Genomic DNA, 15,538 nt, shown 5'->3' with positions numbered 1-15,538 from the left:
TTCAGGTGCAGAGAAGACACCTGAGGGCCAAAGAGATCAAGTGCTTTGTCCAAGGTCATGAAGTAAATGACTGCCTCAGCTACTGTCCAAAAAAAAAATTCTTGCCCACAAAGTCTTTGGCACTATAAAAGTGACCTGGGTGTTTTTTGCTCATATAGTTCCTGCTTCTCTGCCAAATCATATCCAGGAATGAAAAAATCAGTGGAAACAATACTAAAAAAGATGCTTTATCATCTACCTTTCTGTTATAATCTAAAGAGTCATGGACCTTTTTCATTTGTCCTGTAAGTTCAACCCTCTTATATTTATCATATTTATATATCTTATATATATCAGTATTGAGTCCAGTGCTTGGGCACACAGTAAATGCTTAATAAATGTTATCTTTCCCCTATTCATTTACTAATTTATTCAAACAGGATGTTGAAATAAATCCTCTGAGTCTAAAATCAACATTTTTTCTACTGAACCATATAGCAACAAAGTGTATTTTATTACCAACAAAGTCCCTTTTAGCTCTAGATCTATGATCTTATAAGATCCTCTGGAACTAAGATTGGTCATTATATTTAATATGATTTCTAATGTCTTTGAGTGTTGTTTTCATTTACATTATTAGAATCATTATGCATATTGTACTGATTCTTTTGGGTTTTTCTTCCACTCCACATCAGTTCTCTCCAGGTTGCTTTGAATTCTTCATATTCACCTTTTCTTATGAGGCACCTATATACTACAATTTGGATTCCCAGTTTGTTTTCCATTTTCTTATAGTACAAAAATATTCTTTTGAATAAACATACTATCTATGCATACACACATACAAATATGTATGTGTGTGAAACATACACACATATATGTTTTATGCCTTTTGTCTTTTAGTTTTATTTCAATGTCTTTCATTTTCACATCTTAAGTGATTTCTGGATAAATCCATCACATCTCTTGCTCCACCGAAATGTATGCTCCTTTGTAACAAAGAAAACCAGTTAAATAAAGATACTGATACTGTGCACACTATTCTATTCTCACAGTCTCTGCTTCTCTGACAAAAGGAGGAAGAGATGTTTAATTATTGGTTATTTAGAACTACTACAACAATTTCTTATTTGCTTCTTAAAAAACCTTTACCCTCTGTCTTAGTGTGAATTTTAAGGCAGTTCCAAGAGAGGTAAGAGCTAGGCAATCAAAAGTGATTTGCCCAGGGCACACAGCTAGGAAGTATCTGAGGCCAGATTTTGAACCCAGGTCCTCCTGACTCTAGGCCTGGCACTCTTATCTACTATGCCACCTAACTGCCCTTAAATTATTCTAATTTCAACTTTATTTTACTCAACTTTTCTAACTGTCATTGTTGGCTCATTATATATACATGTTACTCTTCTTCTGGTTCCATTTATTCACTTTGAATCAGTTAATAAACATTTTTCCAGATTTCTATAAATTCTTAATTTCTGTTATAACAACATTCCATTAAAATCACATACTCGTTTGTTTAGTCATTCTCAAATCAATGAGCAACCACTTGGTTTCTAGTTCTTTACTACCACAAAAAAATATAAAGTGGGAAAGGAATATTAAAACTACCACACTTAACCATTTTAGCTTGATTTCACCTTAGGTAGGTGAGATCACAGTTCAATCAGTCAATTACTCAAAGGCTTTAGACTAAATACAAAAAGAGGACTGACTTGATAAGATGGGCTAAGCCAGGGATACTTCTTAAATGATCAAGGTAGAGAAATGGAGTTATTTTATGGGTGTTTTAGCATACTTTTGAGGAGTAAAGTGATAGGTGTTGTATTTCAGGATGTTTACATGGGTTATAGCAAGTAGAATTGAAAATGAAACCTCTGAAACCTTTCTTTGGAGTATATACCTTTAGTAGCAAGATGGTAGTAGAGTCGAAGGACATGAAGAATAGAACAACATTTGTTTGTATAATTTCAAACATTTCCAGAATGGTAGACCAATTCACATTTCCAACAGTGTTATTTTACATGAATTCCCAGTCTTTTCTGACAAAGATTATTTCAACCTTTTATTATCCTTCCCATTTTTATAGCTATTAGATAAAATCTCAGAGTTGATTTAATTTACATTCTTTTATATGACAATTGAATGTATTTCTTCTTTTGAAAATCATCTTTTGAACAAATATCTACAGAGTAATGTCTCTTACTCATATAGTTCTTTGCACAAGTAAGTGCAAAATAAATGCTTTTTGATTCATTCTGTTTGTGTAAAATCCTTATGTATATTGGATATCAGACTTTTATTCAAGATATTTGGTACAAAGATTTCTTTACCATCCAATAGATTTTCTTATTCTAGCTGTATTGACTGTGCAAAGGATTTTAAATTTTAATTAAATTGTCTACTTTGTCTTTTGTGATTCTCCCTTTTCTGTTTGGTTATGCACCATTCCCATAACTGCATATAGTTCTCTGAAAAATCAGGCCTCTGAAATGCACAAAAATCATGTGTTGAGTTGAGGTTGTACAGTCATGCCCTCTCCACTGTCCTGGCAACCTGACACTGATACATTTCCAGAATCCACCATTTCTGAAAACTAGACATTTCTAGAACTATACAGTATTCAACTACAGCTCTCTAGCCAATCCCTACTACTTACTGGTTAAGCCATTAAAAATGGGAAACCAATCAGGCCCTACTCAATAGGACCCATGAAACCCTGGGGTTTTTATCTATATGATCAAAACACCTTAGTATGTTAAGTAATGAAGGACCCATATATCTACCTACTAAACTAAAAATGATAACAGCTTTTGCATGAACTGGATTATGCCAAGTTCTTTAAGTGTCTTCTTACACAACCACTATTGGTTTTCCTCTTTTCCTGATATAGTCTAAAGATTATTTTACTCAGATTAGTTGTGGCCTTAATTTTACCTTTGAATCTGCATCCCACCAAAAGCATTTTCTTGCCCCTGCTCACCAACTTATGTGTTTCATTTTGTTTTCATTATTTTGCTTATGTGAGAAATAAGGAAAAACAAATTTAGGAAAGCTTAGAAAAGGACACAACAAAGTAAATCACCCTGAAAGCATTAAGAAAAAATTTTGAAATATGATAAGATTTTTAAAACAAACATTCTCTACTGTCAAGACAGGGAAGCTAACATATTTGAATGATAATGTCATAATCCCTGATGTGCTATGATGGAGCCATAAGACACATTAAGCACACTAAGGAAAGCAACAATTAAAGGCTTGTCTATACTTATGCTCTGAGGATCTTTGGTAAGGTCAATGATTTATTTTTTTTTAATCTTATGGAAAAGAATTTTTTTTTTAATCTGGAAAATTTTATTAATTAATTTAGAATATTTTTCCATGGTTCCATGATTCATGTTCTTTCCCTCCCCCAAACACCCTCCCATAGCCAACATGCAATTTCACTGGGTTTTACATGTGTCATTGATCAAAACTATTTCCATATTATTGATATTTACATTAGGGTGATCATTTAGAGTCTACATCCCCAATCATATCCCCATCAACCCATGTGATCAAGTAGTTGTTTTTCTTCTGTGTTTCTACTCCCACAGTTCTTTCTCTGGGGGTGGATAGCGTTCTTTCTCATAAATCCCTCAGAATTGTCCTGGATCTTTGCATTGCTGCTAGTAGAGAAGTCCATTACATTAGATTGTACCACAGTGTATCAGTCTCTGTGTACAATGTTCTTCTGGTTCTTCTCCTTTCACTCTGCATCAATTCCTGGAGGCTGTTCCAGTTTACATGGAATTCCTCCAGTTCATTATTCCTTTGAGCACAATAGTATTCCATCACCAACATATACCACAATTTGTTCAGCCATTCCCCAATCGGAAGGCAACCCCTCATTGTCCAATTTTTTTGCCACCACAATGATTGCAGCTATAAATATTCTTATACAAGTCTTTTTCCTTATGATCTCTTTGAGGTATAAACCCAGCAGTGGTATGGATGGATCAAAAGGCAGGTAGTCTTTTAACAAGGCCAATGATTTCAAAGCAATAACTACAGGCCTTTGTAGCTGGCTGAGCTCTAGATAAGGAGCTAGACATTCCTTAGGTGGGCTGAAGTTGCCTGGCACAGCTGCTCAAGCAGTGAAATAGAGAAGGTAAACTGAATGAAACTGTTTCTTCTGCAATGACTGCTGTCCTCTGGAGTGCTGACTAGAGAGCTGCTACAGGAACCTGATGCTGCTTATTTGTAATGGAGGTAGAAATGAGAAATGTTGGGGGAATGCTAATACAGGAATGCTGCCATACAGGGATGCTGGTACACAGATGCTGCCACAGAGGGGAACTGCTCTAGATAAATACTGGGGAATAATTCAAAATTATAATTCTTTCTCAGGTAAGGGGTTTATTGTGATAACAGGATGGGAAACTGAGGTAAGAGGATTTTCCTAAACTACAAGGATAATTTTAGGAGGGTTTGAGGAAGTAGTCCAGTCACAAACTGTGACCCTACAACAGTTAGGGAGATGGAGGACAACAGCTTTTTAAAATCTTTCTTCTTCTTCTTCACAAAATCAGCAAGGTCTTTCAGCTTAATTTCTGAAGCACCCCCCCCCAAGGGTCCTTCAGTCTGAGACAACTCCCCCAAGAGAGAAAACAAAGTTCAAAGTCTCTCAGTTTCACCTGGCCAGCTTAACTCTCAAATAGACCACCAACTCAAAAAAAAAAAAAATCAAGTCGGGGCACTAACAGCCTGGTTTTCATTTTCATTGCTACCTTCAGTTTCCTGAGGTGCATTCTCTGTTTGCCCATTGTCCTTGCCCATAACTAGATCTATGCCTTTTTCCTTAATCAGTTGTTCAAATACTGCCTTAATCATCTTGTCTAAGTTGGTATTCATAGCCATTACCTTTTCAGCTTTCAGGGGAACCATGAATCTAAAAACCTTCTTCACTTGGGTTAGAGTCTGCAACACAGCCATGAAGATTACATATACTTGTGCCAGGACTTGCCAGCGAACCAGTTCATTTTGAAAAGGTAATTGTAACACAGTCATTGTCACATTTCCTACATAATCCATAGTTTCCACTACCATTTGAGTCAGTTTGTTGTATAGACTATGGTAAACCCAAAAGTAGGTGATGGCTGCCAAAACTACACACCAAAAACCACTTGTTTGAACATCTTTTGTCTATCTTTTCTTTCCTGCCTGTGGGATTCTTGGGTACAGTCAGACTATGGGTGCCACTTGAAATAGAGAAAGTAAATTGAGGAAAACTATTTATCGAAATAGAGAATGTAAACTGAATGAAACTATTACTTATTGAAATAGAGAAATAAACTGAAGGGAACTGTTTTTTCTGCAATGACTGCTGTTCTCTGGCTTGTGACCTACTGCTACAGGAACCTGAAACTGCTTATTTGTGGAGGTAAGAATGAGAAATGCTGCCACACAGGGATACTACTACACAGAGATGCTACCACACAGGGGAACTGCTCTAGATAGATACTGGGGTATATTCTGGGGTTTGCCTACTGATCCCTACTGATGGCTGATGGATCAATCTATTTCCTAAGCTCCTTCCTCCCTCACCCTCTCCCTTAACCACCCTCTTCTGGAAGCCTTTGGCTTCCTCCCTCCCCCCTGAGTGGACTATAAAATTTCTTTCTCAGGTAAGGGGTTTATTGTGATAACAGGATGGGAAACTGAAGTAAGAGGGATGAGAATTTCCCTAAACTAAAATGAGGGTTTGAGAAAGTAATACAGTCACAAGCTGTGACTCTAAGACATGTAGGGAAATGGAGGACAACAGCTGTTCAAAATATTCTTCTTCACAAAATTTCTTCTTCACAAAGTCAGCAAAGTCTCTCAGTTTAACTTCTGAAGTTCTCCCCCCCCCCCCCCAAGAGTCCTTCAGTCTGAGACAACTCCTCAAGAGAGAAAACAAAGTCCAAAATCTTTCCTTCAGTCTGGATTATCTCCTTTCTCAGCTTCAACCCCAGAGAAAAACAAAGTTCAAAATCTTTGCTTCAGCCTGGCTTTCCTCCAACTCTTGATCAGTCAAATCTCAGGGGTTTCTCTCTTGATCAGAGAGCTCCCCCAAACTAAGTCAGCTCTACAAGGGTCCTTCAGCCAGGTTCCACCTCCAGAGGGAGTGACTCCAAGTCAAGTCCCCTCCCCCTGGTCAGCTCAACTGCCCACTCCTGGGAACATTCCGTTTTGCAACCTTCTTCTGATTAACAGGCAGATCCCCAGCCCTGGTTCTTGCATCTTGGTTCACAAGTCCTCTCTTTCTCCATGCCTCTACCACAGCCTCTATCATAGCAGTAAGCCTTGAACCATATATACAAAGCTTAAGCACCACTCCTTTTAAGGCAACAAAACTTGGGGCTGTATCCTCATGAACAAGGAAAAATCCATGTATGCAAATGCCAAAGAAACCTTTGCAGTTTATGGTGTAAACAGCTTGTCACCCTAATGACCACAACTGCATTCCTCCCCCTTCCTATAATTCCTCTAATTCCTGATTGGTTCACGATACTTCTTTAGTTGCTAGAGCAAAATTTCCTATATATACTACATTCAATCCTTAATAAAAAAAATCCGTGATATCACTCATAGGCTCCCTCGAGCCTGTCACTTTCTCATCCACATGGACCCCTCTGTGTTCCCTCCTCCAGAGCTGGCCTCTGGAAAGAACAAGACCTGGACAGCACTACATAAAGAAGTAAAATGACACTAATAAAAACAAAGATGGGAAGAACAACTAGACTATGGCAAATATGCAAAGTGTAGGATTTAAATTAATATCCAATACTTCAAGTATTATACTTATAAAGTTTATTATCTGACAAAATAGAACCACATGACTGAGTTTTTTCTACCTACTCAAAAAGTCCGCACCACCAAAGCCACAGGAAAGAAAAAAAAAAGCTGAGAGATGAAACTCCACCAAATTTATCTCTTATCTTTGACAGCACATAATGACCAGAAGAGAGTAGAGTAAAGAAAACACCAGAACTAAGTGGAAAGGTTGATATCCAAACACAAAGATCAAGAGAAACATGAAAAGGTAAATAATAAAGAGAGGGAAAAGGGGAAAAATGTTTTTTTTATTCAAACATTCTTCTTTAAGGGTTTCAATAAGATAAAATTATTTATATTAGTATATGGGAAAAATGTTACTTGTAACTCTCAAAAATTATATTCACTATTATAGTAATTAGAGGAATCATTCACAGGAAGAGATTGGGGTAATAAGTGCTATAAGATGATATGCAAAAAAGAAAAAGGGAGGGGGAATGGAAGATGGCACCAAGAGATACTTGAAGAAATAAAATAAATAGGATAATCTTTGTCACACAAAGAAACACATGGGAAGGGGAGGGGAAGAATACTCTTATAAGAAGGAGAGGAAGAGAGTGCTAATAGGTAATACTTAAACCTTACTCTCAGTGAAATCAATTCTGAGAGGAAAGAGCATCTAGATCAATTTGGGTATTGAATTCTATCTTACCCTACAGGGAAAATAAGAAGGGAAAACTAAGGGGGAGGGGGGATACGGGGACAGGGAGTACAAAAAGGGAGGGAAAGAGAGGGGGGGAGGGAACTTAATAGACCCTGAAAAAATAAGAAGGAAACAAAAAGGGAGGGGACAGAAAGGGAAGCTTATTAAAGGTGGGGAATAGGGGAACTGATTAAAAGCAAACCACTGGTTTAGAAGGATATAGCAAAAGAAGAAAGGTCAAAACTAGGAGAGGATATCAAAATGCTGGGGAATACACAATTGACAATCATAACTTTGAACGTGAATGGGATGAACACACTCATAAAACAAAAACAAGTAGGAGAGTGGATTAGAATCCAAAATCCTACCATATGTTGTCTGCAAGAAACACTTGAGGTGGGTAGAAACTCACAATATTAGAATTAAATGTTGGAGCAAAACCTATTGGGTCTCAACTGATAGAAAGAAGGCAGGAGTTGCAATCATGATATCTGACAAAGCCAAAGTAAAAATAGATCTGATTAAAAGGGATAGGGAAGGTAAATACATCCTGATAAAAGGGAGTATAGACAATGAGGAAATATCAGTAACAAACATGTATGCACCAAATGGTATAGCATGTAAATTTCAAAAGGAGAAACTAGTGGAATTGAAGGAGGAAATAGATAGTAAAACTATACTAGTTGGAGACCTGAACCTACCACTATCAAATTTAGATAAATCAAATAAAAAAATAAATAAGAAAGAGGTAAAAGATGTGAATGAAATCTTAGAAAAATTAGAGTTAATAGATATATGAAGAAAAATAAATAGGGACAAAAAGGAATACACCTTCTTTTCATCAGCACATGGTACATTCACAAAGATTGACTATGTACTAGGTCATAAAAACATGGCAAACAAATGCAGAAAAGCAGAAATAATAAATGCAAACTTTCCAGATCATAAGGCAATAAAAATAATGATCAGTAAGGGTCAAAGGAATAATGAACTGGAGGAATTCCATGTAAACTGGAATGGCCTCCAGGAACTGATGCAGAGTGAAAGGAGCAGAACCAGGAGAACATTATACACAGAAGCACAATTGAATATAATGATTTCGCTACTAGCAGCAATCCAATGAGCCAAGACAATTCTGAGGGACTTATGAGAAAGAACGCTATCCACATCCAAAGAAAGAACTATGGAAGTAGAAACACAGAAGAAAAACCAACTGCTTGATCACATGGTTTGATGGGGATATGTTTGGGGATATAGACTCTAAACGATCACCCTAGTGCAAATATTGATAATATGGAAATAGGTCTGGATCAATGACACATGTAAAACCTGAAGGAATTGCTCATCCGCTATGAGAAGGAGGTGGGAAGAGAAGGAAAATACTTGAATCATGTAACCATGGAAAACTATTCTAAATTAATTAAATAAACTTAATAATAAAAAAAAAGAACTCTAATCAAGGTAGTAACTCATTTTCAATTCCAGAAGACTTATGAAGAAGCTCACTACCTACATACTTCCTGACAGAAAAGTGATGAAGTGAAATACAGAATGAAGTATACATTTTTGGTCACATTCAGCATGAGAATTTGAGATTTTTTTTAAAATCCTTAACCTTCTTTCTTAGAATCAATACTATGTAGTGGTTCCGAGGCAGTAGAGCAGTAAGGGCTAGGGAATGGGAGTCAAGTGACTTGCCCAGGGTCACAAAGCTGGGAAGTGTGAGGCCAGATTTGAACCTAGGACCTCCTGTCTCTAGGCCTGGCTCTCAATCCACTGAGCCACCCAGCTGCCCCAGTAGGTGACATTTTAGAAGGAAGCCATGGGATGGAAATGAGTAAGGGGAGCATTCCATACAAGGGTGATAGCTAAAGAAAATCTCTGAAGTCAGGAGACAAGAATATTTTGTATAAGGAACAACTGCAAGATCAATATCACTGTATCATAGAGTACATGCTGGAAGGGGAAGCCAGATTATGAAAGGGTTTAAATACCTAAAAGAAGATTTTAAAGTCACTTTGGCACCTAACAAGGAGGATGAATTGGACTAGGAAGAGATTTACAGCAGTAAGGATAACCAGGAAGTTATTATAACAGTACCAGAGCAATGGTAGTGGCAGTGGCAAAGCAGAAAAGGGGGTGTATGAAAGAGAAATGTTATGAAATTAGAGTTGACAGGCTTTAATAATAGATTGGATATGAGTGGTAAGAGAGTGAGGAATGAAGGACATGTGAGTTCCTAGGCAGGACATGTGAGTTCCCAGGCTGGGTGACTGCCTCAATACTAAAAGGAAAATTAGAAAGAAAGGAGCATTAAGGGAGAAAAATAATGAGTTCAGTATTGAACCTGAACATGAGAAAAGAGCACAGAATGGAGCCTTACAGAAACCATACAGTCATATATACAATTATTACATATATTTTCTCTCTTATTAATACATTCAGAGATAAAAATGTTTCCTCAAGTATTTCTTTAACTATACCCCCAAATTTTGATATGTTATCATACTGTGATGATGTTTTAAAGTTATTTTTCTATGACTTGTTCTCTGACTTAAAGTTAACTTTAATCAATCTTCAGTTAGGTCTGAATTCTTGTTCATGTTCAATTTATCAATTATAATTTTTACTGCATTATGGTCTATAAAAAGTTGTTTCTAATGATTCTGTCTTGCTGGTTCTTTATGCCTTAGAATGTGATCAATTTTTAAAAACAGGTTGCACAATGTTGAATAAATATATCCATAAAAATTCCTATTCAATAATCCCTGAAACCTATTATGACTTGAGTAATAATTTATGGCGACCACACACTTATAAATTTAGTCCAACCCTTTAATTTTTACCCCTTGCAAAGTTTATTTCTTCCCAAATCACTATGTTCAACTTCACAAAATAAAGTTATACCTGGGTGTAATTTATTTCCCTTTGCTATTGAATATACTTGCTTCTTTTAGACTTTCATTTCTTGTTATTTGTATTATGAATTAGTCTTACAAATAAGGAATCTAAAATAGACAGAGGTAAGTGATTTGCCTCGGGTCACACAGCTAGGAAATGTGATATTAGATTTGAACTCAGTTCTTCCTGAATGAGGCCCAGGGCTTTCTTAATTGTTTCACCTATCTGCCTATAGTAAGAAGCTGAAATTCTTGGTATTTGATTTATCTTCTTCTGGCTAGAATTTTCTGATGGGATTCTCTCACTTCATGATATTTCTTCATTGTTAACTAGGAGTTTTTCTTTTTTAACTCATTTCCTTACTATCTCCATTGGTATCTCTTTTCTTTTTTCTTTTTTCTGTAGGGACTTAACTCCTTTGCTTCTACCTATTGAAGAGGGGAATAATCTCCAGTGGAGTTGAAGAAAGGGGGCACAAAGCAAAGATTAAAATGGAGAACTTAAAAAATTTTTGAATGTTATTGTGACTGATGAAAGCCTTAGGTAAATCTAGGAACTGCCTACCTGCTCAAAGTGTCAGCCTCCTTTTGTTTTGGCAGCTTCCTTACATGGAACTTATAGCACTGGAGCAGGGGCAAAGATGGAACACTGATACACTGAAGCTGGGACTAGCAGGAAGATGACAGTCTGAGTTTTTGCCATTTTTGTTTTGATGTGAGGAAAAACTTTATGGAATTTTTTTCCTATTATTGTTTCTTTACTTAATTTGATGCATTCTTTAGCCTTGAGATAAGGAGGAAGAGTTAGATGCAAACTTTTATTTAAACATTGTAAAAGGGAATTCTTTATTCTCTTTGTCTATTTTGAGTTAATTAATCAAGAAACGCCTACTTAACATTTTATTAGCCATCAAGTAAGAGAGTTCACAAGTCACCTTCCCTTCCCCCCTTTTAGTCAGCCACCTTCTATGTAACTCAAGATGAACTGTGAGGTTTAGAGAAGATACTCTTGTTCTCTTTTCTCAAGTAAGGAGGTTTATTGGGGAAGACAGAACAGGATGGAGGATGAGGTAAGCAGGATGGGGGTTTCCCTAATCTATATAAGGAGTTAGCAGGGTATTGGGAGTATTGGCAATCAGTCACTATCAGAGACAGTCAGAGAGAGATAAGAGGACAAATATTTTTCTTCTTTCTTCTTCTTCAAACTCAAATCTCAGATATACCATCAGTTCTTCAGATTCAGCCACCACCATCAGCCACACTAGACAAAAGTTAATTCAAAAGTTTCTCCCCCAGCTCCAGAAGCCACAAAGGTCTCTCACCTTAGGACAGAAACTAAGAGGGGTCCAATCAGAAGCCTCTCCACCTAGCTCCCAAAAACAAGCTCTTAGCTCTCTAGTTCTCAGTTCGGCTGTTGGGTTGGCTCCCTCAACTGTTTTCTCCTGGGAACATTCAATCAGTCAGAAACTTGTGAATCCTTTTGATAAGAGTTTATACCCGCAGAGGATGAGAGATGGATCCCACAGACACTTCTCCCCTGGGCAGTGCCAGGCAATTTGGAAGCTGTGATTGGCTCCTGTTAAGAGGGGAAGGTATAGGAAGTGACATGGAAAAAGAACTATAAAAAGTCCAGAACTTCCTGTCCTTGAGTCTTCTCCTTGTTCTTTGGAGGATGGTTCTTTAGGACTTCTCCTTTGGACTTCTCCTTGGGACTTATGGCTTGGGAGAGATTCCTGCCTTGGTGGCTCTTCGAGGAGACTCTCTCTGCTCCTTGGTGCTTCAGTGGGACACTCCCTTCAGCATGAGTTCTGTGGAGAGACTCTTTTCCTTGGATCCTGCATCAGCTTGCTGGTGAGTGACTTGGACTTAAACATGGAGATTGGAATTTTGTTGGGGAGTGAGCTAAATTTCATTGGATCAGCACTTAGGGTAGACTAGGTAACTGCTTACCTCTCTCCCTCCTACATTTCATACTTTAACTCTTTCTCTTCCTTGTTATAAATAAAAACTGCTAAAAGTTTTTTCTGGCTTAGGGATAATATTTTTAATTTGGCAACCACAACATTGAATTTATAACTCTCTTATTTAGTCAAAGCCCCAATTTAAACTTTACATCATCTTGCTAGAAGTCCCCAAGCCAGTCTCTGAAGTCCAACTAGACTGCTACCTCTTTCAGGAAGTCAATCCTGATAAACTGAGTTGACAATGCCTTCTGTTCCACTTCAAATTTCACATGGTATTTTCTTTATGCCTCTTTAATGTAATTTTCATGAATCACTGTTTTTATAGTTATCTGAGCATTTGTCATCTGCCCTTCTACAAATTCCATGAGGTCAGGGAATATGTCTTATCTAACCTTTTCACTTCCCTCAGCAGAACCTCTGTGTTCTCTGTACAAAGTAATAATAATGGATGACATTTTCCTACATTTTTTGTTTCTTTTTTAAACCCTTGCCTTCCATCTTAGACTCAATACTGTGAATTGGTTCCAAGGCAGAAGAGAGGTAAGGGCTAGGCAATGGGTGTCAAGGGACTTGTCCAGGGCCACACAGCTAGGAAGAGTATGATGCTAGATTTGAACCTAGGACCTCCCAATTCTAGGTCTGGCTCTCTGTCCACTGAGCCATGTAGCTGCCCCCACTATTTTTGTTCTTTATGAATCTTTCAAAGGCTCATTACCTTCAAGTTGCTGATCCCCAGGGCCCTTGCTAAGATCTCAACCTAATTAGCATGAAATCTAACTGAAGCATCATCAGAGCACCAACCTCAGCATTCCCACTTCTCACTGCCTTCTATCAATGGGCAATTTATACCAAAATCTCTAGAAGAATAGTAAAATATTTCTTTGAGGAGGGAGTGTAACAATATCTCTGGGAGCAATGAAAACTATAATCTAACTCTCCCAGATATTAAGAGAGGAATCCTAGAAACTCAGACTCCATTCTCTAGCCCTAAAGCAGTATTATAATTCCTTCTCTGTTTATGAGGTTCATACCTGCCCAGTGGAAAGGATAGTAGTCAAAGGCCATTTTCCTGAAGGTAAGTTGCATGGCACCCCCCATCACTCTGTTCGCTGAATCCCCTGGAAAAGAAGATTATAGATGATTAGTTTAAAATGGCACAAAGATCACAAAATACTACTTGAAGGAAATTCAAAGCCCGTTCAAGGCACAACTCCAATGTATTGCCTATATTCTAGACACAGGGCAAATGAAATATTTTCAGATGACATGCAATAATTTAGAAACCAGCCTTTTGGGAAACATTGCTGAAGGATACAGAAGGTTCTTTTCCATCCAATTCCCTCTGCAAATGGATCACAGACACCCAGGAATGCAAGAGATACAGCCAACTGAAGGATCTCTCTCTCTCTCTCTCTCTCTCTCCCTCTCTCTCTCCCCCCTCTTCCCACCCCCCCCCCCCCCCATTGCTGGTACCATAGATAAGGCAAAACCCAGAGTCCAAGAAAGTTCAAGATGAATGTCATTTTTTTCACCTTTGTCTTTGGGCCTCCGTTTTTCAGCAACGATTAAGTAATTTTATAAACAAATTAGAATAAGGTTTAGAGCTAGAAAGGGCCTTAGAAACGATTTAATCTAACATCTTCCTTTATAGATAAAGAAACTGAGTTCCTGAGAAACTGACTCATTCAAGGTTACATAAATAGTAAGTGGAAGTACTGAGAGTGGAACCTAAGTCTTTTACAAGAAAAGAAGAAAGGGAGGGAGGAAAGAAGGGAGGAAGGGAGGAAGGGAGGGAGGGAGGAAGGAAGGAAGGAAGGAAGGAAGGAAGGAAGGAAGGAAGGAAGGAAGGAAGGAAGGAAGGAAGGAAGGAAGGAAGGAAGGAAGGAAGGAAGGAAGGAAGGAAGGAAGGAAGGAAGGAAGGAAGGAAGGAAGGAAGGAAGGAAGGAAGGAAGGAAGGAAGGAAGGAAGGAAGGAAGGAAGGAAGGATTTATTATGTACCAGACACTCAGCTAAAGTGTTTTATAAATAGTATCTCCTTTGATCCTCACAACAACCCTGAAAAGTCTGTGTTGAAGCCATAGAGAGAGACCCAAGATCACGTAGTTAGTGTCTGTTGCCAGATTTTAACTCAGGTCTTCTTGCCTACACTCTATCCACTGTGGTGCTTAGCTGACTAAAGGAAAAGGCTTCTTACATAAGGTAGGATTTCAGCTGGAGCATGATGGAAGTAAGGAAAACCAAGACACAGAAATGATAAAGGAGAGAATGATAGGCATGATGAGCAGCCAGTGAAAATGCATGGAGTTGGGAGACTGCATTGCTGGATCACAGAGTATAAGTGGGAGGAGAAGGGGTAGAAAAAAGTATAAGAACACCAGGAAAGTAGTAGGGGCCAGATTATGAAGAATTAAAAAAACAAACAAACACAGAGTTTGATATTTTATCCTGGAATAAATTATTCCATGAGACAGCAAGAAATATTAGAATAAGATTAAAAATTAGAAAACTAGAGGAATAGAAGATAGTTGATATCAGAAATAGTTGACCTGGGAAGCAGATCAAGGAAATATAATTGAAGAATCAGCAAATTCCCTGAAAACCATGATTATTTTTCTAAAATCCTGGACATTTCAAGAAATCATAAACAAAAACTACCCAAATCCATTAGAACAAGAGAGCAGAGTAAGTTATCCATAGATGAGGAACCTCAAAGGAAGTATCTCTAAGTACATGACAGCCAAAATCCAGACCTACTGCCTCAAAGAAAAAATAACATAAGTGATGGAGACTGGGAGTGGGCAATGAGGGGCAGTAATAGAAACAGAACTCTCATGCTCTAAATCTTGAAGTTCTCACCAATTAGTACCAGTTAAATATCAACTGCAAAATCTATAGTTTCAGCATTAGTCAAGCATGAATTGTGGAATCTGTATTGTTGAACAAATCCATTCTGTATTATCAATGATCTCTATTGGATTTGTAATGCTTTATACTGGGCATCAGCTTTGTGACTGTCCTACATTATTAATTATTCATATTATTCTGTATTTACCTTGGTTCTGAACTGTTAGATATTAGATACCTATAGTGGTCATCCACTGTATTGTATCCCCTTCCCCATGCTCTCATCATTGAAGAAAACACTCCAGAAGGGTAATGAGTTATCTCCCACACTGACAAATTGTGACAAGGAAATC

The 15,538-nt window shown here is 37.6% G+C and overlaps 1 protein-coding gene across 3 annotated transcripts in view; it reads right to left on the bottom strand.

The window, feature by feature from the left end:
- The window catches only part of BLTP3A (bridge-like lipid transfer protein family member 3A), a 75,542-nt gene that overhangs the window by 16,199 nt on the left and 43,805 nt on the right, over positions 1-15,538 (bottom strand). For all 3 annotated transcript variants that reach the window (XM_016430996.2, XM_007483711.3, XM_007483712.3), the window contains exon 9: positions 13,373-13,459. In XM_016430996.2, the coding sequence (XP_016286482.1) occupies positions 13,373-13,459 (87 nt within the window). The remainder of the gene's footprint in view (positions 1-13,372; positions 13,460-15,538) is intronic.

Source organism: Monodelphis domestica, chromosome 2 (genome assembly GCF_027887165.1).
Source record: "Monodelphis domestica isolate mMonDom1 chromosome 2, mMonDom1.pri, whole genome shotgun sequence".
In the NCBI taxonomy this organism is placed as follows: domain Eukaryota; kingdom Metazoa; phylum Chordata; class Mammalia; order Didelphimorphia; family Didelphidae; genus Monodelphis; species Monodelphis domestica.
The sequence above is the reverse complement of the archived record's forward strand: the minus strand, read 5'-3'. Positions and strand labels throughout refer to the sequence as shown.